Source organism: Oreochromis niloticus, linkage group LG7 (genome assembly GCF_001858045.2).
Source record: "Oreochromis niloticus isolate F11D_XX linkage group LG7, O_niloticus_UMD_NMBU, whole genome shotgun sequence".
In the NCBI taxonomy this organism is placed as follows: Eukaryota; Metazoa; Chordata; class Actinopteri; order Cichliformes; family Cichlidae; genus Oreochromis; species Oreochromis niloticus.
Window position 1 is genome coordinate 55,372,916 of NC_031972.2, and position 22,143 is coordinate 55,395,058.

The 22,143-nt window shown below is 40.2% G+C and overlaps 3 protein-coding genes across 10 annotated transcripts; 1 reads left to right on the forward strand and 2 right to left on the reverse strand.

The window, feature by feature from the left end:
• Positions 1 to 564: 564 nt before the first annotated feature.
• Positions 565 to 8,356, forward strand: prrt4a (proline rich transmembrane protein 4a). Its single transcript, XM_005470847.4, has 3 exons — positions 565 to 2,330; positions 2,653 to 3,516; positions 5,251 to 8,356. Exons 2-3 carry the CDS (start codon positions 2,760 to 2,762, stop codon positions 7,323 to 7,325), a joined length of 2,832 nt encoding a protein of 943 aa, XP_005470904.1. The 5' UTR covers positions 565 to 2,330; positions 2,653 to 2,759; the 3' UTR covers positions 7,326 to 8,356.
• On the reverse strand, positions 8,103 to 16,446 carry impdh1a (IMP (inosine 5'-monophosphate) dehydrogenase 1a). 5 transcript variants are annotated; one of them, XM_003440386.5, is made up of 17 exons: positions 15,447 to 16,446; positions 14,824 to 15,311; positions 14,050 to 14,148; positions 13,025 to 13,073; positions 12,271 to 12,372; positions 12,081 to 12,155; positions 11,741 to 11,947; positions 11,472 to 11,559; positions 11,178 to 11,377; positions 10,888 to 10,978; positions 10,694 to 10,789; positions 10,452 to 10,595; positions 10,211 to 10,352; positions 9,989 to 10,132; positions 9,828 to 9,911; positions 9,595 to 9,611; positions 8,103 to 9,488 (listed from the first exon to the last, which is right to left on the reverse strand). In XM_003440386.5, exons 2-17 carry the CDS (start codon positions 15,057 to 15,059, stop codon positions 9,385 to 9,387), a joined length of 1,878 nt encoding a protein of 625 aa, XP_003440434.2. In that variant the 5' UTR covers positions 15,060 to 15,311; positions 15,447 to 16,446; the 3' UTR covers positions 8,103 to 9,384. The 5 variants fall into 5 exon arrangements, with proteins under 5 accessions (XP_003440434.2, XP_025764714.1, XP_025764715.1 ...); XM_025908929.1 differs by having other exon boundaries at positions 14,824 to 16,446; XM_025908930.1 differs by lacking the exons at positions 14,824 to 15,311; positions 15,447 to 16,446 and adding an exon at positions 14,505 to 14,768.
• A 1,747-nt stretch (positions 16,447 to 18,193) lies between these two features.
• LOC100703412 (NACHT, LRR and PYD domains-containing protein 1b allele 3) lies at positions 18,194 to 20,441 on the reverse strand. Of its 4 annotated transcripts, none has more exons than XR_002062879.2 (5): positions 20,208 to 20,437; positions 19,309 to 19,344; positions 18,931 to 18,976; positions 18,597 to 18,839; positions 18,194 to 18,516 (listed from the first exon to the last, which is right to left on the reverse strand). XR_002062879.2 is itself a non-coding variant. In XM_019361537.2 (5 exons), exons 2-5 carry the CDS (start codon positions 19,312 to 19,314, stop codon positions 18,509 to 18,511), a joined length of 306 nt encoding a protein of 101 aa, XP_019217082.1. In that variant the 5' UTR covers positions 19,315 to 19,341; positions 20,208 to 20,441; the 3' UTR covers positions 18,194 to 18,508. The 4 variants fall into 4 exon arrangements, 2 of the variants coding, with proteins under 2 accessions (XP_019217082.1, XP_019217081.1); XR_002062880.2 differs by having other exon boundaries at positions 19,309 to 19,341; positions 20,208 to 20,427; XM_019361537.2 differs by having other exon boundaries at positions 18,597 to 18,842; positions 19,309 to 19,341; positions 20,208 to 20,441.
• Between the last annotated feature and the right edge of the window lie 1,702 nt (positions 20,442 to 22,143).

The window sequence follows — 22,143 nt, forward strand, 5'->3', positions numbered from 1 at the left end:
AACAACAAAAATGAAAATGCTTATCCTGGAACCTGTGGATATCACTGATTAGTGGGCTTCCTGTATGTGGCTGATTTTTATAGCTGCTTCCACTTCGGCTTCTTCTGTCTTCCTTGACATCATCAATGAGCGAGTTTCACTCTAATTAAAAATCAGCCGATTTATACATATATATATATATATATATATATATATATATATGTATGTATGTTTACTTTCATACACATCACAATCAGAATCAGAGAGACTTTATAATTACAAAGGGAACTTGTTAATAAATTCCCTTTATGATTCCAGCTTTTCATGAAAAAAATCAATGCTTCCCTATGAACCTGAGTAACATCCCATTCTTAATCCATGGGGTTTAATATGATTTTGGCTCACCCTTTTCCCACAAGGTTTAAGAGTGTGTTTATGGGACTTTATGACCATTCTTCCAGAAACACATTTGTGAGGGCAGACAGGGATTTTGGAAGAGAGGGCTTGGCTCTAGTTGTTGACTGGAACACCTGAATTCAATGATATAAATACTTTTGAATAAATCATAGTATTTAGTATAGTCATTTTAATGTATGTTTAATGAATGTTGGAGTTATTACAATTACAATTATTATTATTATTACAATTACAATAAACCATTTCACTCAGTTCTTCTTTAAAAGACACTTGTGATGCCTGTCCTTAATGAACATGCTTTTAGATTTATGTTCTAAGAATTCGCTTGAGTTTCCACAAAGGGATACATGTGATTGTGGCATTGCCCTCATTACTTTGACCTCCTTTGTTGGTCCAATAACAGAGAACTGAGGTGAAGTGTAAAGGTCATGTTTGTATACACATGTTAAGAGGGCATCACTGTATAATATTGTACTGTACGTTTTGTCCCATCTTCATCTTTTTTTTAAAGTAAGGGAATTGCTTGCTTTTATCCTCCTCTTTGCTTGTGCAGCTTTGTTTATGAGTCTTGACATGACAGTCCTCATTCCCTGCAGGACCCCAGCCCCTGCTGACTTTGTCTTGTTGGAGGATGAGTTGTCTAAACAGAAACCAGTTGCTCAGTGAATTCAGATAGCAAGTGTGAGGCGGCAATCATTTGGCCATGTCCCTTTCTGAGCTCATATGTTTGGCCTGTCATTGTTCCTTTCCAGCCCCTTTAGTCACGGCCGGGTTGATGCTTTCCTGTGTCCTCATCAGACACTGGGTTAATCACACCCCTGGGGAAGTTCCTATCTCCCATCTCTGACTGCCTAAATGATGTGGCATAGCCTTCACTGTCATTCTGGCTGTACTTATCCAAGTGTAAACGCTTTATTATTATCTTTGGTGTTGCCAGTCACAACCAGTGTGTGTGTCTTGGCACGCAGAACCATTATTTATGCCTTTGTGTTTTGTCCTAACGATATGTTTGCTGTATTTGTTTATGGGATGAAGTTAGGTTTGCATCCCAGCGACCAATCATTATGCATTTGGCAGAATTCCCATTCAACAGTAATGGTCAGTGAGAAGTTTATAAAACAGAAGTTTTGAGACAGCTGCAACATCTAGGCAAAGAGAGCATATAATGTGTGTCTGTGCCTCAAGCTCACTGTCCCCAAATATGTCCAAAGGTATGTGGATCAGTGTCTATTTTAGAAGCATCCATGGGAATTGAATTAGGCCATGAGGTTACTGGATTTCCCCCATTGGGTAAAAACAGCTCACGTGAACAATAAAAGGAGGAAAATAAAGGAATGTGAATAAGATAACACCACCACAGTTTCTCGCCGCAATAAGTGGTGGTAAAAATCCTTGGTCAAATATTGCATGTACTAGATTCTCAGGTGTTCTGTGGTCATATACAAGTAACTATGATCATGCATTATAGATGTATGCTGTTAAAAAATAATCTGCTTTTCAGTATATACTTTAGTTGAAATGTTTCTAGTTGAGCTGTTTACTTTAGCCGACAGTTGTAAATTACACACAAATTCATGTATTGATCTGCTTTGGCATATTTTGCTTTTACATTTATCCTTCTCTTCTCCGAGGTTCTCATGTAACTATAATAAAGGTGATACTCATAATGATGCAGCCTCAGATTTAGGAGAATCGAAGGCAGCAAACAGTCTCACTGTCAGATGAGTGCAGAAGCAGCATGTGGGCATAGCGGGGGTTGTGTAGAGGAGGTGGGGTCTGTCCCGTGTGTCAGCAGCCCGATGGATAGAACAGGGGCATAGCAGAGTGAGTATGAAAGGACACGCCGTGCAATGCAGACAGAGACTGCAGACATGCAGCAGCACAGAGCGGCATATATGTTTAAAGAGGCTGCAGCAAAGAGGGCTATTGATGAGGTAAGGAAGCTAAAAAAGGAATGGCTGCCACACAGAGTTGCGTGGTTTAATGTCTCTTTTTTAATGCTCTTGTTTAAATGGGTTTTTGCATTTTAATGTTTGTACTGTGTGCACGTCACAAGACTTTATAGTCTAGCAGAGGGTTTCAGCACACCGCTTTCATATTCATCACACTGCCGTTATTTTCACGTACAATTTTTGATTTTAGCTGTGACCCACATGCAGCGGTTTAACTTTATCTATGTTAGAGATATCCAAATGATAAGCAATATTTGAAGGGTGTTGGCATTACTTGTTTTTTATGCGTGATTGTTTTCTCCAGGTGTGTTAAGAATGACATCTTTGGAAACCTGATATTAGGGATTACTCAAACATGTGACTGCACAACTACTCCAAGTGACTTTGAGGTCAAGTTTGCGGACCCTCAACATGGTCTCTCTGTGGAATATTTATTTTCTCTTCCCTCTCTCTTTGCCTCACTCGCTTCATGCCATAGCGTTAACTGGAGAAAATGTGAAAGAAACACAACAGCCAGACAGTGACAAGGCAGGGCAGTTTCTGAAACAGCTCTCAAGTAGACCTCATGTACCCGGTTTAGCACCAAGTGATCCCATGATTGCACCCGAGGATGATGACTTCCTGGGTTCCCCTTTAAGTTGGTCCTTATCATCATCTGAGGACACAGACAGACAAGGTGTGATTGGTGAATACGGCGATTTACTGGAGAGCGCTGAGACATCTCTTTTATTTCCTAATGAGAAGGGACCCATACCCACAAAGGGTGCTACAGTAGATACCGCCTCCACAGAGAGAATGCAAACAATGAAGTCCTCATCAGCAAGTGTACCACCCAAGCTTACCCATGAACAAACATTAAAGAATCAGCCAGCTGAGACCAACACTGCATCGATTTTGTATCCTAGAGAGACTGGAGAGAATCAGCCAACATTCCCAGGCTTTCAAAATCAGATGACTGATACTCACTTACCCTCTCTTCTCCCTGGCTCACTCCCATCACACACATCAGAGCAGAACTCAACTTCATCACTGCCCACTGGACCGGGGCCAGACACTCTTGGATGGACCACAGGCATTTCTGTTACCACAAAGGGAAACAGAGATGGATTCATTGATATTACAGATCTTATTTTACAGAGAGAAACTGCCAGCATGGAGGCAAAAGAAGGTAAGAGTCCTTTAATTATTTACAGCATCCCTACAATAAATCGAATGCTGAAACTATGCCCTATAGTGCATTTCAGTTTCCTTGCATAACCTCCAAAAACTCAGAATCACCACATGTCACTGCAGTGTTTATGATATGTATTCTGCTGGCAAACACAGTTTTTTTACATTCACAGAATGGGTTGCATCACTTTCTTCAAATGTCTCTCTCTCTAACTCCTTCAGTTCTCTGCCCTTGTCTTTCTCATTCAAGCCTTTTAGCACAGATTCTCCAGTTCAAACTTACACTCTCCTGTTAAAGTAAAACATTTTATTCACATTGCAGTCAGCCTCCATTGCCCGCACTCAGAGGTTACTGGATAATGCAGCATGCACACTATTTACTGTACACACACACACATACTGGCATTTACTTGTCAAAGTAAATGTTGTGTCCACAAGCATATGAGGAGGACTTGAAAGAAATTAATAAGGAATTTGCTTCCTCCTGTGTATGCATTTAATACCACACATTTTCAGTGTAACAACAAGTTTATTGAATAAGTGCATCAAGATGGAGTATATATTAAATGTGTTCTCCTTTTTATTAGATTTCATAGACAGCAGAGCGAAAGCCCCGCACTTAAAAGTGCTCTCTGTTTGCTGTATCTATACTGATGTAATTGCTTCACTACTAATGGAGGACCAGAAATAGGACACATTCCATTTATAACCAGTAGGTTCCCTGATTCAGATGGCCCTATACAGCTTATTTCATATAAAGAATAAGAAACTCACATTTTTTGTTTGTTACATTGTTATCATCAGTCATAAAGCTCTTTCACATTCTTATAGATAACAACATCACTTCACTAATGTGAATTTACCTATAGCCACACAAAATGAGAGCAGGCATGAGGTCAATACTGGCTAATCAACACACATACAGTATCTCTCTTCCTCACTTTCACACAAACACATATGCACACAACCTACTGCTCATGCTCCCACTCTGTCTGTGACCCAGTTAGATTCCCAGTTACAAGCCTGTTCTGTTTTATTATGGATTAGCTTCACACACAGCAGATTACACCCTGCTCTCTTTTTAGAAAATGAAGATTGTGCGCAAAAATAAATTTGGCCTGTATCCAGAGGTTAGATTAGTACCAGTATGTTCATTTCGCAAGGAAAAATTTGTCATTATTAAAGATGATATAACACATAACCACCACACAAAAAATAATAAAAATACACAGGTGTATTAGGTGTGAAGCAAAGGTGTATCTTGAGCAAAGCCATGCTTTGAGCTTAATGCTAACACTAGCATTCTAACATGCTCATGATGACATGGATAAAGTGCTGATGACATTGACAGTGTAAAAGATGGATGTAGCTTATAGTGCCTTATACCTGCATTCTATTTAATGGCCACCAGAGGGCGGTCCTATAGAAGTCTATGGGGAAATGACCCTCTGACTTGACCTACTCCTGCTGAATTTACAGGCTCAGTCACTCATTTAGAGACATTACATTTTTAAAAATTAAGACATGTTTAATACTATGTTTTAAAAACCATAGCGATCTCCATCTTTTACACGGTCTCTGTATTACTATACCATCATATTTATGCAAGTTAGCATGTTTGCTTGTTTGCCAATGAAAACTTTAAATTAAATCTGTACTTAAATTTTCTACTTTTTGGTTTTCTGTTGAGATAACCAATATGGTGTTCATGTTTTTTTTATACTCTTTACAGATGACTCCAAGAATGATTCAAAAGCCAGAAGCCCAAGCCGGCTAGATGGTAACATGGACACAATTGCCACAACCTGCAAAACACTAAATCATTCCTGGACACCTACCTACCCAGAGGATTTTACTCACAACAAGCCTCTGCACCCCTTTCTGGCTCTCACCCCTTCATTTTTGGTCCCTTTGTATTCAGACTGGAACTCTGCCCTGGCTACATGGGGATTTGCATGGGAAGCACATATCTATGGCCTGGGCTCTGTCTTCACTGTATTTGGCCTAATCTCTGTAGTCTGCTTGTTAGGGCTGCCCCTGAGGTGTCCCCCAGGAAGCCCCTACTTCACAATGCTGCACTTGTTCATTTTGGCATTTGCAGGGATCCAGGCTTTCTGTTTGCTTTACGATGCTTACAGTTACCAAGATCGCCTTTCCCCTGTGGTCTCTCTGCTGCTCTCCGAACTGCCATTGCCATGTTTGATCTCAGCATTTTCCCTGGCCTTCCTCCTTCTTTCCTTTCGTTCACGCAAGCATCTTTCCCTTCCACCTGTTATTTCTGCCTCCTTCTCAGCCTTGCCAAAGCCTTGCTTGTTGCTATGTTTGGCCCTGTTACATTTTATTATCTCTTTGGGGTGTTTTGGGATTTTTCAGCACTTTCACAGCCTCCCGACTGTCATCCTGCTCTTTCCTCAGGGTGTGTTTGTATGTCTCACCACCTTTCTCTCATGCTCATACCTCATCTTCTACTGCTTAACACAAGTCAACAGTAGAAACATTTACAGGTTAAATGACAATGGAGAGAGTGGAGGATCTCCTGAGGTGATGCGACCTGCAATTTGCCCCTTTGCTAGTATGAAGGACTGGGGTAGGGCAGCAGGAGCTGGAGTAGTAACTTCTTTGTGTTTGTTAGGGTGTGGAGGTCTTCAGCTTTATGGGATCCTGCATGCCCTTGGTTTGGGTGGGGTTGATGGCCATGGGTTTCAGCCTTGGCCATGGTGGGGCTACCAGGTAGGCTGCAGACTCTGTGAGATTGGGGTGTGTCTAGGTTTGTCTGTCATTGGCACACATCCTCTGTTCTGTAGCAACTCTAACAAGACCCTAGCACATCCTAGACCAGGATCTTGGTCCCGTCTATCCTGTGGCTCTCCTTCACGAATGCTCACCATAACCTCTCAGGATGGTGCAAATTCCCCCGTCCTTTCCCAGGGTAAACAAGAAAAGCTGGTGGCTTGTGATGTTGTCGTCAAGGAGCAGTCAGAGGTTCTTCCTCTTTGCTCAATTGTGGAGTCTCCTGGGAATATACCAGACTGTGTTCACAAACCCAGCCAAAGCAAAACTGTACTACCTCTCCCCACACCCCCAAACCCACCGCATAAACCTACAGCCTCAGCTGAGGCTCGCCTGTCATCACTGGATAATTTAGGTCTCGAGACTGACTCGACTGTGGATCTGCGGCCTCCATCTCCCATAGACTTGTCGCGCAGCATCGACCAAGCTCTGTTCAGCGAATCCCTGTTTTCTCATAGTATCTTTGGTTTCCCAAGACTCATACCTGCTTCCTCAAGCCTTTCCTTGAGCTCCCCTAGCCAAAGTACATCAAACCAAGGGCCCAGCTCTGTGGGAAATACCCTTTACCGAACTTCTTCTTGTGGAGATGTAGATCAAGAGAACACCTTGTCCAACTCCAGGTATTCCCAACCTCAAGGCTGTATGACAGCTCGTAGAAATCAACCATTATCACCAGACCAATGCGATTGGAAAGGGAGTGTTACTGGTTCAACCCAGGGCCTTTGCAGCCATTCCAAAGAACCAGGAAAGCTGCGATCACATTCATGGGCCAACAGAGGGCAAAATTTTACTCAGAGCAGCCTCCCACGTGCCATCCCCCACCTGCAATACCACAGACGTTACCGAACCCTGAGCTTAGCTTCCCAGGACAGTCGGGGGTCTGGCCGATTGGCAGGAACTAAACACCTGAGTGAAAGCAAACAGCTGGAATGGGATATGGCTGTACAAGCAGAGTTTGTCAGTGTGTGCAAACAAATTGATGCACTGAGTGTTTGCAGTGACACCATTGAATTGTAGGAAGCTAAAAAAATAAATAAAACTGGGTGTAACTGGAATACAAATTATGTAGATTTAACTCTATTTAGGTTAGATGGGGGAATTAAACCGTAGTCTATATGTCAAAAAAGTTATATAGACCTATATGAGCCAATATTTTTTTGTAAATACTGTACTGTGGATATTGTATATTCAAACAAAAAAAAAGTTTATAAGACTGATTTCATTATGCTGTTTTCAGCAACTTATTTCTTCCTTGCAGTATTGCTTTATTTGAGCAACATTATAATTTTAGTATGTGTCCATATGTAAAATCAAACACTTGTTTCTAAAAAAGGTAATATTTGTGGCAAAGAAGTTAACCCAAACGGGAGTTCAATTTTTTTGCTTTATTTTGTTTTAGTGAAAATCCAGGATTGTGTCGAGAAAATCTAGCAGCCATAGGACAAGCAAAAGTCACAAAAGTTAAAGTTTGCGTTGCTGATACGTTCTGTGGTTTGTGAGACATACTTGAAAGGGCTTAACTTTCTCCGCTTCCCTTTTCTGATAGTGTGCTAAAAGAATTACAGTCTAAATATATAAACCTTTTGAGGTTTCTTTGAATTTTGAGTGTAAAAGCATTCATGTCACCTTTTAAAGTACCAATAGGGACAAGCTGGTGTTGTTTGTTTGTTTCCCTTGAGTTGTTTCTGGGTGTTTTCTTTTAACAGTGGAATATCTTTGAAGAATGAAAACAACGTCATTACAGTGCATGAATTTAAAATGGTAGCGAAACAGTTTTTAAATAGTATCAAACTGTTGTTTGAAAAATTATCTTTATTCAAATACATATACATCCACTATATAACACAAGTTACATTAAATGAAAGTTTGATTCCTAGGTTGACCAAAAAAGAAGATGTTATTTATGGCATTATTTATAATTAAGATGTGTCAACTAGTAAGAAGTTTAATTAACTGGTGACAAATTGTTGGCAAAATTGAAAATTAACTGTTGATTTTTTTTAAAACTGAGTAATACATGTAATACGTGTCAAACCAAATATGTTGAGTACCTCACAGAAAAAAGGAAAAATTAAATGAATTTAAAAATGATATTTGTAAAGATCATTAGAAATAAATAAATCAAAACTGGAATATTGGTTTCGTTCTACTGCAACACTAGAGAATCCATTACTGTATCTACCTTTTTTTGCTTTATTATTATTTTTTTAATACTGAGCCTGGGAAATAAAGACGAATAACCAACCATACTATATACTGCTGTGTTATTAATGATAACCTTTTGCAAAATAGCATTTTTGAAGAATACAGCATGTACTATAAAGCTAAGTGGAGCTTTGGTTGCATAGTGACAATAAAAATGAGAATGATGAAAGAAAACTGTGAATACTCTCCTTTAAATCAAGCAATAACATTAAAATAAGAGTGAAGTTCCAGGTGAGAGTGTAAATTGCTTTTTGATGTCAATCCCTATTTGGAGTGCTCGTTTATAAATTAAGGCTGATGCTTTTCTTGTCCCTTCTATGACAGAGCAGCACAGAGCTCACCGTGACGTATCAGAGAAATGACTTGAGGGACAAACCTGTGCACTAAAAACATTCTGAGAATTTTACTTTTCTGTGTTTATTAGTACACTTCGCTTGTTATTGTTATATATAAGAGAGAAAGAGAACTAAAAGTATGTGATTATAGCTCTGTGCGCTTTTACTTGATTTCCTGCAACAAAAATAGTAAATGTAGTAAATGAACAAGGAAATATATGGCTGTACTCTTCTCTATCAAGCCGATATATCATGACAAGTTTGTTCCATACTTTTTCTTGTTGAAAGGGAACAACAGAATAGGTAAGTACAGGATTCCCTCTACACCTTGACCTGAGAGGGAGAACAACAGATTAAGAGTTTATGACCATCCTCTAAAACTCTATTCTTTGGCTCTATCCTTTTAGGCTCTTTGAACTTAAAGAGAGTTGTTTTGGGGGTCAGAGCTGGGACACCAGTGAACAGAAGGTCAAAGAATAGCTTTGTTTAAACTTTAGAGTGTAGAAGTCACAGGAGCTTCATGCATTGCATTCTGATCACATGCGCCCGGTGCATCTGCTCATAGCTGCTGGGGTCGGGACATTGGGTCCCGATCGGGTGTTTCCTCTTCCACCCGTTTCATTAAAGCCGCTTCTCATAACTACATGTGGAATAGAAAAAAAAGAGGGAAAGCATAAACTTTAGAGTTAAAAAAATCAATGAAGATGAATTTAAAAAAGGAGAAGATGGAGGTAATGATTACTTACATGGCACAAAAGAATATCTAATATGATAGCATGAGTAAGAAAAAAAAAGATAAGAGCATTTTGATACTGCTGAAGGTAAATTAGGGGACATTTAACAATGAAGCATATCTAACAACAGCATGTTCACATACTGTCACTGGTATCAAAATGTTTAAAAAACAGAAACTGGAAAAGGAAAAGACATACATGGAGAAAGAAGGGGTTGCAGCAGAGGTCAGATAGGTCAGACTTACGAGTGAAGCCCGTGGACGCCACCTTCCATCTGAGCCGACATGGTCCTCTTCTCAAACTTCAGTTCTCCAGAATACATCATTGACCTGGAGACAGATCACAGGAGGATACTTGGCGAAAGCCTTCACGTAATAAATCTCACACTAAACAGTTTGACACTTACCGTAAAATGGACAAACTTTTGGCTCCTATGTCCTGACAGCCATGTTGGATGCCAGCAATGAGGTAAGGAACAAACTTTTGAATGGAGCCTTTGTCTTGTACTGACCCCGAAACACCTTGAGCCACCTTTACCTTATCTCCCTCACTGGGCACACAAATATAATTCACATGATTAACAAGGTAAAAGTTTTCCAGATTAAGTGTTTTCCAGTAAAAATCTCACCTAAAGTAGCGTTTCTGGCTGTTATTTTTCTCCATGGCATCTAAGGAGCCCATTCCTCTGTACTTTTTCAGGCGTACACCATCGGAAAAGAAATATTCTCCTGGAGCTTCAGTAGTTGCCGCCAGCAATGACCCCATCATCACTGAGGAAGAAAAAAAAGACTGAATTGTCCACTGGCTAATCCAAGTGTACACACAAATTTAATGCCCAGAGAAAATGAGAGAATATTTCTTTCTTTTACCTGTAGATGCTCCCAGGGCAAGAGCTTTTACCACATGTCCAACAGTTTGAATGCCTCCATCAGCGATTACCGGCACTCCAAAACGTCTGGCATACTCCGCGACCTTGTATACTGATGTACCTTGGGGCCGTCCACACGCCATTACTGAGAAACAAGACCACAATGTGATGGTTGGGAGCAAAATATCCTCAATACAGTGAAATTCATACATTTTTATGTCCCATGATTAAGTATGATTGTACCTTCCTGTGTGATACAGATAGAGCCGCATCCCATTCCCACCCTCAGGGCATCCACACCGGCATCTATGAGGTTTTTGGCCTGAGCAGCTGTCACCACTAGAGAGAGACAGAGGCACAGGAAAGTGACAAAAGAAAGGCACAAAGGTAGAAGATGAATTCAAGAAGACAGTCCCGAGTAAAGAAAGGGTGCTCACCATTTCCTCCAACCACTTGTAGTTCGGGATATTTATGCTTGATGTAGTTTATCATGTTAATCTGATAGACTGAGTTTCCTTGAGAAGAGTCCTGTAATAATAATAATAAAACAAAATTATGGGAAAAATGACTTAAGATCGGTCAAACACTCATACCCACTCTGTAGTTCCATTCATCCGGTGATTAATATGAGACAAATGACTTGGCTGACTATATGTGATCTGATCAAATAATAAGAATCAAATCACAGATTGACCAAAAGCTTAATTACAGCAAAATCAAAACTTACCAGGACAACAACATCGACTCCAGCCTGCACGAGGAGGTCCAGTCTGTATTTGTCGTCCTCCCTGGTACCGATGGCGGCTCCACACAGCAGCTGTTTACGAGAGTCCTTGGAAGCCAGAGGATAATCCCTGTTCTTCTTTAAGTCAGTCCTAGCGATAATGGCGACGAGCTCATCGTTGTCATTAACTATGGGGAGCTTACCTGGGAGAATGAGAAAGGAAAGGAAAAGTCAAATATGCTAGAGTCACAATTATGATTGCTACCTAAATGGCAGAGTTACTCTTTAAAGTTTTACCTTTTTTGCTACGTTGCAGTATATCGTTAGCTTCTTTTAGTGTGACTCCAGCTGGTGCAACAACTAGATCTTCTCTTTTTGTCATTGCCTGCATCAGAAAATAAACTGTGACCACACACACACTCGTTTGATATTATAAGTCTTACTTTGAGTACTCCAGGAGAGTAGAAAAGCGCTATATAAGAATCAGTCCATTTACCATTTACCAGATTATGTTCTCAAAAATATACACATTCTTGCAGAATTGTCCACAACATTGATACACTCACTTCTTCAAGGGGTTGGTCATGGTCCTTCTCAGAAAGAAAATCGATATCCCTGGAGGTAACTATGCCGACCAGCTTGCTGCCCATCTTGCCAGTCTCTGTAATCGGGATCCCAGAGAAACCATGGCGTAGCTTGGCCTCGAACACATCGCCTACTGTGTGACGGGGACTCATTACCACTGGATCTGTAATAAAGCCCTGCTCAAATTTCTAGTAAAAACAAACACGAATGTCAAGTGAGAATTAATTTCCATATCAGATGGCTGTTAGGGGCTTCACAGATCAAAAATGATTTCATCTATTTAATTAGAGCACATGTGTGCGGTGACTTTTTCTATCTCACCTTCACTTTGCGCACCTCATTGGCCTGGAACTCAGCAGTGGAGTTATGATGAATTATTCCAATCCCTCCCATCAGCTGAATCCAACCAATTAGAGACAGGAGTAAGTAAGTGAAGAAAAGCATCATTTGAGCAGTACCTACTCAGCTATTAAGTGTGATGTATGTAACACTCTGCGGTGTTTGTACTCACTGCCATGGCGATGGCCATGGATGACTCCGTGACTGTATCCATAGGAGATGAAATGAGAGGCGTCTTCAGGGTAATCTTTCGTGTCAGTGCTGAAGTTAGATCCTTAAAAGTTCAATGCATTTGGAAACAAATTTATCACCTTATACTGCAACACTGAGGTCTACAATAAGCATTTTAGCAAATTAAATCTGAAATAGTAACGTATTTCTTAACTGGCTCATTTGCCCTGCTGTGAGCCAGTTTAGACGCATCAGAAGTGGAGTTGCTGAACTAACCAGCTGAGCGTTTAAAGGACCCAGGTGGCTTCCTCGAACACCTGCTATCCAGCAATAACCCATGTGATCTAGTCATGAAATTAATTTAATGTCCCAGCAGAGTTCAAAAAGATGAACACAGTGCAAGTCAAATAAACAACCCCGTGCTCATGCACCTTTAACTAAGCAACACAACAAAGAGTTAAGGACTGATTACAGCAGCACCTTAATATCAGCAATATAAAATATAATGAGTAAAAGGACACCGTGTTTGAAGCACACTTAGCTCACTTTGCTCGTGACAGTTTTCAAGGGAAACTATTCCTGTGTTGCCACTCACCAAAGCAGCAACCTCACAGGGATTATAGCAACTAGTGTTGTGACATAACCCATGTTGAAGAACCCTAATCCCAACTACATCACAAATTTATGAGCAGTACACTGAGAAAGTTTGAACAGTAGGCTATGTTTAATATATTCGACAGTATGATGACACTTACCACCTCATCAGAAGTGAAATCTATGAAACCGGGGAGGATCAAGAAGTCACTGAAAGGAGAGAGGTGACAGATGTGGAGAGAAGATCATGACGACTATGAAGTACTGCACAAATTAAATTAGAAATCACTTGTCAGTGGGGTCACATCAGTCATTGCACTCGTCAGCACGTCGATTTGATCTCAGCTCTCAGTGATTACCACATCATCACATGAGTTGTTAGCACTCATGGGTTGGATGTCACCTATCTTCAAACTCGACGCTCATTTTGATCTCAGCTACTCACCTGTAAAGTTTTGTGTGTGCATCTTCCACAGTTGCAATGCTACCGTCCTGACAAACTCAACACCACCTTTTTGGTGCTTCCTGCTATTGCAGGTGTCGCCAGGACCACTTTTTGCCATAAGGAAACACACAAAGACTTAACTGAAAAAACAAAACCAGCCTCACTGTGGCGACTGGTAACCAGCATGTAATATTAATAGTGACATCGACCAGCAAAACACTTGTAAAGCTACCTCTTATAGTTGTGTATGTGAACTATATGTTTTGCAGTCATTCCTACAAGGCAAAATTTTATTTTATTTTTTAGCTGACAGTAAGCAGAAATAATCTGTCAGCAGCACACTGAAATGTTCTGCATTTATCCTCTGCACACTGATAAACCCCACACAGAGCCCCATTAAGGAAACTACTCTGACAGCCATTAAAGCACTGATATGTGCAGGACACACACACACACACACACACACACACACACACTCTGACAGACACTGCTTTTAATGTCTGTACCACCACTCAAGACTCACCCTTGAAAGTAGTATTATGCGTAATAATCCCCCATATAAAACCTGAGCAGATGTGTCATCGCTGATATTAATAAACATTTAATGGAAGATATGAGATAACAGTGTATATGTGTGTTTCTTTAGGTGCACGTGGATCTGTGTCAGCATGTAAGCAATGCCATGAATGTGTTTGTGTGTGTGAGGGGGTTTTTTTTCATTTTAAATTTAGCATTTCTTACTTGTATGTAAGTCCGTCGCCGATAGCAAAAAGTTGTTGTGCTGTGAGTCCATCCTCAGGAACGTAACCTGTACCCCCGCTGATCAAGTAGTCAGCCATGCTGAAATTTAGAAAAACACACACACATACACTCATCGTGGAGCTGAGAATATGAGTTAGCCACCACATCTAAATACTGAGTGAGATACTGGTGCATCCCAATGAAAAGACAACAACATTATAGATATATATAGCTTTAAATTTACATTAATTTGTTATTGTTGCAGATTTCCAAACACTTAAGTAAATATTTTATTATTCTGTCCATCACTTTAGCTGATTGAAAACAGTGCAACTAAATTAGGAGAAAGTGTATTTTTACTAAAAATAAAGGTATGGTTGGTTAGTCAGCAGTTAAATTCTGAATCCATTTCAAAAAGCATGCGGCTCATCTGTCTCTGTTTCTTACACACATACTGTAACTAGATCCTATTACAAATGCTGGAGAGAAAACAGGAAACGCAAACAAAAGAGAATCCGTCCTTGTCAATGGAAACTCCTTCTATACACCTATGACGGCAGTACAGTAGGTAAGAGGATTTGGTAGGCTGCCCAGGTAGCTGATAAATGAGCTTGTAATGAGCACAGCCAACGCAACTAGAAAGTGAAAACAGCTCAGTTGCTACTGGAAGTGCAATGTTTACAAGTTATACGGCTTCATAGTATCACATCTGCAGACCATAGAAGCTTGTGATGTTGCAGCGTGTGAAGACTGCTAATAGAGTGTGACACTGACCTCTCTGGTTCATACCCAGCTTGAATACGTGTAGCGCTGTATCGCTGGGCTGCTGTCTCATATCCATGTCCATGTAGCACAGGGTGGGCATATCCCCCATACGGGTGAGGTTGCTCCCCATCTCTGTTTGAGGGCCGTGGCCGTGCTGGTTCCATGTCTCCAACAATCCTTCGGTAGTCAATGAGGTAGCTGTCCCTTTCTCCATCTCCAAAGCGGTCATAAGCATGACCTTCCATCTCTATGAAATCCAGGGCTCTGACCTCCACGGTGCCTAACCACCTATCACACACTCTTTAAGCACTTTTGACTTGTTTCATACACACAAATAGAATCACACCTTCACGCTGCAAGTAAACAGTGGCCTCAGCAAACCCTGGGAGACACACTCTAATGCAGTCAATGCTTTGAGTGCATGTTCACACAAACACCTTTCAGACACACCTGATATGGGAGTAAGCTATCATGCCGCTCGAGACTTGATGACAAACCTGTAGGAAATAGAAGAAACAGCAACAAAAGATCCTAAACAAATTGTCCAAGGCTGAGTTTGTATTCCGGTTAGTTATTACTTATCCATGGAGGCCATTAAGGCCCTCGGACAGTGGATAGTTTTTTTTGCCCACCTGTTGATGAAGGTCGCTATCGTGGCACAGCAAATTTAGATCTCCTGTATGCTCCCCAGCTAAAGGAACAAGCAGCCCCTGGGGAGGAGAGTCAAGCCTTGCTTACGCAGCAGAGATTCGTCCCCCTGGAGGTCCAGAACTTGCTTGGTTATCCCTACGGCTGGGAGCTTCTCTCTACTCTATTCTCCTGATGCCTGCTGAGCTTAACTCTGTTTCTGACAGTAGCAGACGTCACTCTCCCACAAAGAGGATTGGGAGCATTAATGCAGAATGGGGTGGGGTGAGATGGGTGTTGGGTGGAGTGTAGGTAGTAGTACCGAGGAAGAGAAGGATGGGTCAAGATGACACTTGAAAACACTTTCCTCACAGGAGATTACCATGTTGTGACGGTCTGTGTTCGTGTGTATGTGTAGACAGAGCTGAATGAGACAAGGTCAAACCCCAGAATACGTACAAACTTCCTGTCTTTGAGACATGAGACAGAGAATAACTTTTAACGACGTAATGCTGTCTAATTAGTTTGTCACACTTAAATTTAGGAGTGGCTTGTATACCGTGGCACTATTATTTATCATGGTAGTACAACAACAAAGTTCTATAAATACTTTCTTATATTATGAGGTTTTAATTAATAGAATTTACCAGATCAACATCTTTAAAATGTCTGTTCTGGCTGCTGCGGGAGCTTTTTAATCTTGAGTTGGTAAACTGTTTTAACTATTCATTGAGAAACAGGAGGAACTTTGCTGCCTACAGTGCTTTCAGTAACATCATCTACAGGTGACTGACTGACTGACTGCTTGTGACAGTTACAGAGGGATTGAACCAGAAAAGCCTCTTAGAATGTCTCTCTCTCTCTCTCTATCTACTGTATGTCTCTCATTCTCTCGCAGTTGCTCCCATTCTCCCACTAGATAAAGGAAAAAACAAAGCCTCCAATTTATAATGAATGCAATAGAAATGTTGAAAAGCTAAGAAGCAAAACTTATTTTGCACAGAGATTTTTATTAACCCTCATATTCATGACTTAATCCTAAATTAGTACGGCTTAACAAAATGTCAATAAATGATATATGGACATATATATATACATATAGGGTTAGGGGTTTGACCTTGCTAGCTATATATAGATATATATATATATATAGAGAGAGAGAGAGAGAGAGAGAGAGAGAGAGCGAGAGAGACGAAATACATATATATATATTTCGTCTCTTGCCCTACCTATGAGAGGGAAGGTAGTCAGAACTGGAGGGATCGAACTACCAGAAGGCAACATTGCAGACATAGAGGACAGCTACAAGTACCTGGGCATCGCACAGGCAAATGGAAACCATGAAGAGGTCGCTAGGAAAGCTGCAACCACCAAGTACCTGCAGAGGGTCAGACAAGTCCCGAGGAGTCAGCTGAAAGGTAAGAATAAGATCCAGGCTATCAACACCTATGCCCTGCCCATGACCAGGTACCCGGCTGGGAAGATAAGCTGGGCAAATGAGGCGATAGAAGCCACTGACATCAAGACAAGAAAGCTCCTGACCATTCATGGAGGGTTTCACACAAGTCCAGCACCCTGAGGCTGTACGCTAAGCAGAAGGAAGGAGGCCAGGGACTGGTGAGTGTCAGCACCACAGTCCAGGATGAGACAACGAATATCCATGAATACATCACAAAGATGGCCCCAACTGACCGAGTGCTCAGTGAATGTCTCAGGCAGCAGAAACCCAAGAAAGAGGAGGAAGGCGAGGAACCATCATGGAAGGATAGGCCCCTGCATGGTATGTACCACCGGCAGATAGCGGAGGTGGCTGATATCCAGAAATTCTACCAGTGGCTGGACAAAGCTGGACTGAAAGACAGTACGGAGGCACTAATCATGGCAGCACAGGAACAAGCTCTGAGCACAAGATCCATAGAGGCTGGGGTCTATCACACCAGACAAGACCCCACATGCAGGCTGTGTAAAGATGCCCCTGAGACAATCCAGCACATAACAGCAGGGTGCAAGATGCTAGCAGGCAGGGCATACATGGAACGCCATAACCAATTGGCTGGCATAGTGTACAGGAACATCTGTGCCGAGTACAACCTGGAAGTCCTGAGATCAAAATGGGAGATGGCCCCAAGGGTGGTGGAGAATGACCGAGCTAAGATCCTGTGGGACTTCCAGATACAGACGGACAAAATGGTGGTGGCTAACCAACCGGACATAGTGGTGGTAGACAAACAGAAGATGACGGCCGTAGTGATCGATGTAGCGGTTCCGAATGACAGCAATATCAGGAAGAAGGAACATGAGAAGCTCAAGAAATACCAAGGGCTCAGAGAAGAGCTCGAGAAGATGTGGAGGGTGAAGGTAACGGTGGTCCCAGTGTTAATTGAAGCACTAGGTGCAGTGACTCACAAACTAGGCGAGTGGCTCCAGCAGATCCTGGAACAGCGTCGGAGATCTCTGTCCAGAAGTGCGCAGTCCTGGGAACAGCTAAGATACTGCGCAGGACCCTCAAGCTCCCAGGCCTCTGGTAGAGGACCCGAGCTTGAAGGATTGACCGCCCGCAGGGGCTAGCGGGGATTTAAAAACTACATACATATATATATATATATATAGGTAGATAGATAGATAGATAGATAGATATAGATATATATATATATATAGATATATGTATTTTTTATATATATACAGTCCCACACACACATATATGCATACACTAACTATGCAAAGCCTGAACCATGAAATAACTCCCAGAGAATACTAGTTTAAAAAAATGGGCTGTTTATTGACAAATTATAAAACGATAAGAAGAAATTGGCACATTTGACTTTAAATTGTATCGTATTTGCTAATTCTGACATTTTTTTTTTGCAGTTTAATCTTTAGAAATTTTGGGTGAAATCTATTTAGGTCTTTAGGAGGAAAAAAATCACACTGATGATGTAGAGGTTTCAAAAAGTCATGTATCAAACATAATACATATTTTTCACAAAAGATTCATTTTTTTAAAGGGCAGGAAAGGTCTTTGACACTTCTGTCCAAAAAATGCAGGAATGCCAAAGCTGCTTTGGAATTAGCCACCTAAAGAAAATAAAAGAGAAACTATTAACTTGTTATACATGTTAAACCATATTTGACGTCTTTAAAAGAGCAAATCATACCAAGCCTCTCCACTAGATCTGGATGATGGTTTTTAAGGGCATCAAAGAAGGCTGCTTTGGCCGTCACCCCTCCTGAACGCAGTGTTCTTTGAAAGAGCACCCTCATTTTTTCCTGGCTTGTCTCTTTAGCTTCAATCAGTGCATAGGCTTCAGGATGGACCAGGTCTCCAAGCTCTTCTGCTATCGCCAGCACTTCAGAAACTTCTTGGATTAACTTTGCCCTGTTTTCATCAACAAAGTCTGCTGCTTGTAAATGAAGAAAATGAAAGCATGTATTTAAAAATCATAAAATAAAAATTGTGAATGTGACTGTGAAATAATAAATAATACACACCTTTTTCATGTTCGTTCATTTTTGTGGCAGAACTGCTGACATAATTCTTTTGGCAAAGGGAAATAAAACATACTTTTAGTTTATACTCAATAACTATAGCAGTACCATAATACGTTTTTAAAACAGAGTAGAAAGACATGTACAAATATTTGGCTGTTTATTCTAATATGCTATAATGTCTAATTGCTTACCTTGTGTCCAAGCAATGTAAAAATAAACAAATAACAACCATCCTCATCAAAACATATTTACTATGTGTAATGATACAACAAGTGTTTAAGTTGCTGTTTCTGATCTCAAGTCTGTTCTGATCACATTGACACTTGATGAAATAAAGTCAGCTTTTCAGAGGAAAAAGACAAAAAGCAAAACAAATACCTGCATTGCAAATCTGGAACCTAATATCAACTACTTCTGAAAAACAAAGAAGAAATATTAATCCAATGATCATTAAGTAAAGAATAGAGAAAAAAATACAAGTGACAAACAAACAGTACACTGACTGCTAATGCGTAGTGAATCCCAGAACATAGAGGTATAAAGTACGCAGGAAGTCTGATAAAACTGTTAGTATGTATCAAAGGGAATCATGTTTTTTTTTTTCAAGAGCACACCGTAAGCGCTCAGTTACAATAAGAAAATTCATTTCATATATACAGAAAAGCACAGAGATTATCAAAGATGAGCAAACTAACTAGACTATCAGTACACTAACAAACTGATGCAAATCCCTGGGCGCTTTTTAGCATGGGACGAACCAGAGCAAGCTACATCTACCGCTTCCTCTTTCACTGGCAGGCTGTTGCCCTCGTGTTTATCTGTGCAGACTCCTCCATGTTCACAACTTTTGCATGGATTATTCACAAGTTATATATTCTTGTCTTGTCTGCGTTTTTTTAAATTTCATTTTCCACTGCTAGATTTTCCACGATAATGACGACTCTTAGACTAGAAACATTTAGGGTTTCTTCTAACAGGTTGACTTATTCACACAGAATTTTAACGTGAACGTCTGTGCAGGGTCCTCCGTGTTCACAAACTGTTTGAAATCTGTTCCGATTTCGGAGATCACGGTCTCTAAATATCTTTTAGATTACTCATACTCACTCTTCTGAGACCACAAATACAAATGCAACCCAAACTTCCTCAAGTTGTAGACAATCATGCGTCATTTTCTTTGTCATGTTCCTACGTGTGGGGGGTTTTTGTAAGGGGAAAATGGCTTATGTTTTAAAAACGTAAATGAAAAATGTATTAAAATGCTTGCGGCTACTCACCTTTTTGTCAAGATGTTCCACTTCCAGATTTGAAAGTTCAAACCAAAGCTGTGGCCAAGGTATGGACTTTCTAGCTTTCACTTTCCCATCTTTACTTACTGAGGTTACTGAGCAAGAGAAGCGGGAGGATGGGGCGGGGCGAGGTTGTCAGCTTGGAAGGAAAAATGTGTTTTTGTCTGCAGTAATTAAGGTGATAACTAAACTGCCTGAATGAACCTTGATTTCCAAAAAATAGAGAAGCCTCTCGATACCACTGTCACCCCTTACAAAAGAAGCATAATGGTATAGTCCGCTCTAACTTTACAGCGCCGTTAATTAATTCTGTATAGATGACTGTTAGTGCCACCATGTGGAAAAAGAAAGGAAATAAAGACAATGGAGAAAAAGCAAACTGAACTTAATAAGCTTCCCATTTTGCAATGGTCAGTTTGTGGAAAACACACAAGCCTTTAAATAGAGGAAGTATTTTGTAGGTTTTGTGAGTCAGAGTGAATTTTCATGTTGGTGGTGGTGGGGTGTTTTTGTATTAAAAGCTCACACAATGTTAGTGAGTTAATTAAATAAATGCTTATTAAAAACTGAAGGTAATATAAATTTGTTTGTTTGTTGCAAAATGATTTGTATTTCGCCATACACCAATAGCTGACCCATGTATGGCTTCTTTGTGTTGTCTGTCAAAAGTCTTCTCACAAAGATTGTACCTCTGGCAATCCCGGCTACACATTTGTCATGACTGAGTTGTGTGATTCTGAGTGAGGCACAGGCTTGCTAGATCAAGATTGACAATCTTAAAATGAAGCTCCCAGAAAATGTCCTTACCTGGATGATCGAGCATGCATCAAGTTTTTTAAGAGATATAGGCAACTTCTGGCCTTTTGTAATAATAATAATAATGATGCATCAGTTCAAAATACAGTCAGAAAGTGTGGAATCTATTGTTTTTGTGAATTTATGAAAGCTACATTATTAAAACACTGTAAATTTCTTAATTTTACTGGTCATACATACAATGAGTCACAGTAACTATCACTGGTGAAATACACTTGGCATTGGGTGGTGTTCATTTCTAAATTTACTGATGTCTCTATCTGAAAAAAATTATATAGATTATAAATTTAGAAATTATAGATTTTTTAAAATCACCTTTTTTATTTTATGTTTTACTGGAACCCCACTTATAACTATAGAGGCATCCAGAGTGTCGTTGATGGTTAATTACTTTTTGTTACAATTAACTGCAAAAATGAAAAGGATACCCATTCTGAGTCAGTGCAAAGAAAGAAATGGTTATTCAAATATGTTTCAGTGACGACAATTTATGCAAAGTAAAAAATTTGCAACCCAGTCTATGGAAATAGGTTAAGTTGCAAGTCACGATATATCAGAATTATCCACCACGTGTAATACCATGAAACTTATTGCCCCTAATTACACATCCCTCTCAAAATGACATGACACTAGCTAGAGTTAATTTAGTTGCAGTGAAAGTTATTCTAAGCAATCATTTATCTTAAAATCTTATGTTTTACTGTATGTTGGACCAGCAGTTCTGTACTGCAAGGTATTTTGATCAGGCCACTGAGTTTCAGGCTTATGAAACAGAATTTATGAATCCCAAAATAAGCTTGTTATTAATAAAGAAAACATAAAAGAAAGATGCAAAAACATTTATTTTTGGTGGTTCAGATGTAACACCGTGAGGCACAATCTTTCAAAAGTGGATTCAAGTGCCAGGATTTGCATGTCTGTCCTACTGGAGCCATTAATTTGAAAATTCCCATTAGTTACTTGAATTTTCAGCATTTCCAGCTGGGCGATCATTTCCATCTTAGAGAACAACTTCAGGACTTTACTTTGGAGTTATATGCTTTTGAATAAATGAGTCAAGTTTATAACTTCTTTACAGCTTGTTTGTTTCTAGAAAATAATTGCACTG

Coding starts and splice junctions, on each gene's coding strand:
- prrt4a (XM_005470847.4), top strand. CDS start 2,760: ATGGTCTCTCTGTGGAATATTTATTTTCTCTTCCCTCTCTCTTTGCCT. Junction 3,517..5,250: donor CAGCATGGAGGCAAAAGAAG/GTAAGAGTCCTT, acceptor TACTCTTTACAG/ATGACTCCAAGAATGATTCA.
- impdh1a (XM_003440386.5), bottom strand. CDS start 15,059: ATGGAAGGTCATGCTTATGACCGCTTTGGAGATGGAGAAAGGGACAGC. Junction 14,149..14,823: donor GCTGGGTATGAACCAGAGAG/GTCAGTGTCACA, acceptor TCTAAATTTCAG/CATGGCTGACTACTTGATCA. Junction 12,156..12,270: donor CCATGGCCATCGCCATGGCA/GTGAGTACAAAC, acceptor GGTTGGATTCAG/CTGATGGGAGGGATTGGAAT.
- LOC100703412 (XM_019361537.2), bottom strand. Junction 18,843..18,930: donor AATGAACGAACATGAAAAAG/GTGTGTATTATT, acceptor TTCATTTACAAG/CAGCAGACTTTGTTGATGAA.